Source organism: Protomyctophum parallelum (genome assembly GCF_964188405.1).
Source record: "Protomyctophum parallelum genome assembly, chromosome: 11".
Taxonomy (NCBI): Eukaryota; Metazoa; Chordata; class Actinopteri; order Myctophiformes; family Myctophidae; genus Protomyctophum; species Protomyctophum parallelum.
Genome location: NC_139707.1, coordinates 7,468,378 through 7,470,954, shown reverse-complemented (window position 1 = coordinate 7,470,954; position 2,577 = coordinate 7,468,378). Strand labels below are relative to the sequence as shown.

At 45.5% G+C, this 2,577-nt stretch overlaps 1 protein-coding gene across 1 annotated transcript; it reads right to left on the bottom strand.

Annotated features, from left to right (window-relative positions):
* Positions 1 to 268: 268 nt before the first annotated feature.
* LOC310866508 (zona pellucida-like domain-containing protein 1) lies at positions 269 to 1,429 on the bottom strand (the record flags this gene model as incomplete). The annotated part of the gene is made up of 1 exon (XM_083776142.1): positions 269 to 1,429. The coding sequence occupies one exon, from the start codon at positions 1,427 to 1,429 to the stop codon at positions 269 to 271; it is 1,161 nt and encodes a 386-aa protein (XP_083632268.1).
* Between the last annotated feature and the right edge of the window lie 1,148 nt (positions 1,430 to 2,577).

Genomic DNA, 2,577 nt, shown 5'->3' with positions numbered 1-2,577 from the left:
TTTTAATATATTTTATTTTAATTTTCAAAATTTTGCTATACACATATACTATATACACATTTCAAACAAGTTCCTTCTTCATCTAAAATTAAAATAGTCCTACACTTTTTAACCTATGAAGGGCAAGCAAATATTGTGAGATGAACCAAGCACTGTCCTCCACCAGAAAAGTTAGACAATCTGGCGGATATGGTACACCTCAAAAGACAGTATTTAGCCTATAGCCTGATGCCCCATTATCCCGCCTGCAGCTCGAGAAGGTTTGTTTTCACCTCCTGAGCTTCTTGTAAAAGACGGCAGCGATGCAGAGGGCAACAATGCACACGAAGGCTAAAACACCTACAGCAGCACTAAGCCCGGTGGAAGAGTTCACATTGTGTGTTTTTGTGGTCTGTCCATTGATGACATCGTCTTGGGTGACGATCTCCGGGGAGGTGATGGTGTGGAGTTGGGAGAGGTCGGCTGGCTCATCGTCCGTGCTTCTCCTTCTCCTGTTGTTGCAGTCCATGAAGCCGCTGCAGGTGGAGACCTCGCACAGGCGCGTGATGCAGTGCAGGTAGTAGGTGGAGACGGTCTCGTTCCGCTGCTCCATGAAGCGGAAAGCCGGGAAGGAGAAGCGGGCGCTCTGGCTGACGCCATTCTGGTTCACGCTGGTGAGCTGGTCAACGCCGCAGGGTACAAACAGGTTGAAGAAGCTGGAGTTGGTAGGAAATGGGGAGATTGAGGCGTAGCACCGGTCCAGAAGCACGTTGTACTGGGTTGTCAAGTTGGTGGCTTTCACCTCTACGAAGATGTCGGTCCTCAGCTCGATTCCATTCTGTGGCATCACCAGGGGCGTTGTGTAGGCACTATCGCTGAACAGCTCCAGGCGCAGGGTGCTGATGAAGCTGCCATTGTTGTCCTTCAATGCAATAGAGGAGGCTGACACATCAATCTGGGTGTTGTTGATCAGGTACTCTAAGGGGTAGGCGCAGGAGTAATAGTACTTCATCTCAGCATTGTAGGTGATTGTCCCTGTGGTGGGATCGGAGGATCGCACAACGCCACTGACGTTGACTGTCTGGATGTTGGAGAAGTCTGAGAACACTCCTGTGCCGGCAGCGCTGGTGGTCCTGAAGCCACTTCCACAGGCATGGGTATTGTTCAAGGGGAAGGTGAAACGCACCACGGGTGGATTTGCAGACAAATCCAGGGTTCCCTTGCAGGCTGGGTCCGACATATGGTTCACGATCATCAGCGTTTCGTTGTAGCCGGTGTAGACGATAGGGCAAGCTTGGATTGCCAGACTGATGGAGTCGGTGCCACATGTCACCTCGATGTCAGTGAATTCTGGACGCCTCGCTTGTCCTATATCTGCACAGTCACTGAGTGACAGTTGACTACTTCTGCCTATGATGGTGGCGACGATTAGAAGAACGTGAAAATTCATCTTGGCTATGTGACAGTTTACAGCTCCTGCGTCTGGAATCTCTGGATACCTTGTTAAGTCAGCTCTGAAGGCAAACGCAGGTTAATGCTGGTGATGGCTGTTCAGGACTCTTTTATAGTATGTCTCTTTCACTGTGATTGGCTAAAAACAACTGGAACGATATTTTGAAAAGAAAAGGTGGAAGGTGGAAAAGTTTGACGACAGGGTGATTAAAGTGGTTGCAGTGTGAACTAGTCATCAACACACACACACACACACACACACACACACACACACACACACACACACACATGCACATGTAATCAAGCCTTCCTGGCCTACATACTGTACAGTATAGTACGCAGAGGAAGTGAAAGTGCTTGATATCGTGGTGTCAGAATGACGACCTGCATCCCACCGTCAAAACAAAAGCCAAACAATGGGGAGATGACTGTGAGTTCATGGAGTTTGCAGGGAATTCATGCCCCCGTTCACAGCACCAGTGGAACCGCAGAGTGGACAGAGTCCAGCAGCTTCAAGTTCCTGGGAGGTTCACCTCCACCTGCATGGCCTCCTCAAGGCTCTAAAGCATGCGGTGGTTCTCAAACCACTGGTATACGGGGACCAAAATGGACCATTTGGTTTCATTTTAATATCCATTGTCCCATTTAAATAAATGTAATATATAAACAAACTACAAAAATAAATCAGGCCCATTCCCATAACAAGTCTGAGAATGTACAAATGGAAATATGGGTCCATTTGGTTCTATCAACTTTTTTCATATTCATTCATTCATTCACCGAGTATGTAGAGAGCTTTCAGATCAGCTGTTTTCAGCTGAGATATTTAACTAATTTAAATTAATATTGATTCAATTTCAGGTCGATCACAATCATTACATAATTATTTTTGTACAATTACAAAACACTCTTAATCCAGAGAGATGTACAGTAGCATAGGTCAACACAAGGTAATACATCACATGCATAGAAATAGCAATCAAGGGTCATACTGTAGCTAAACCAAGAACTATTATCTAACAGTAAAATATCCAAACAAAATCTATAGAAACTATACACACACTATGTGACCTGACATAGTGTGTGGACAATACATAACATGCAAATTACATCTAAATTACATTTTAGCATTTATATAAGCCTGTA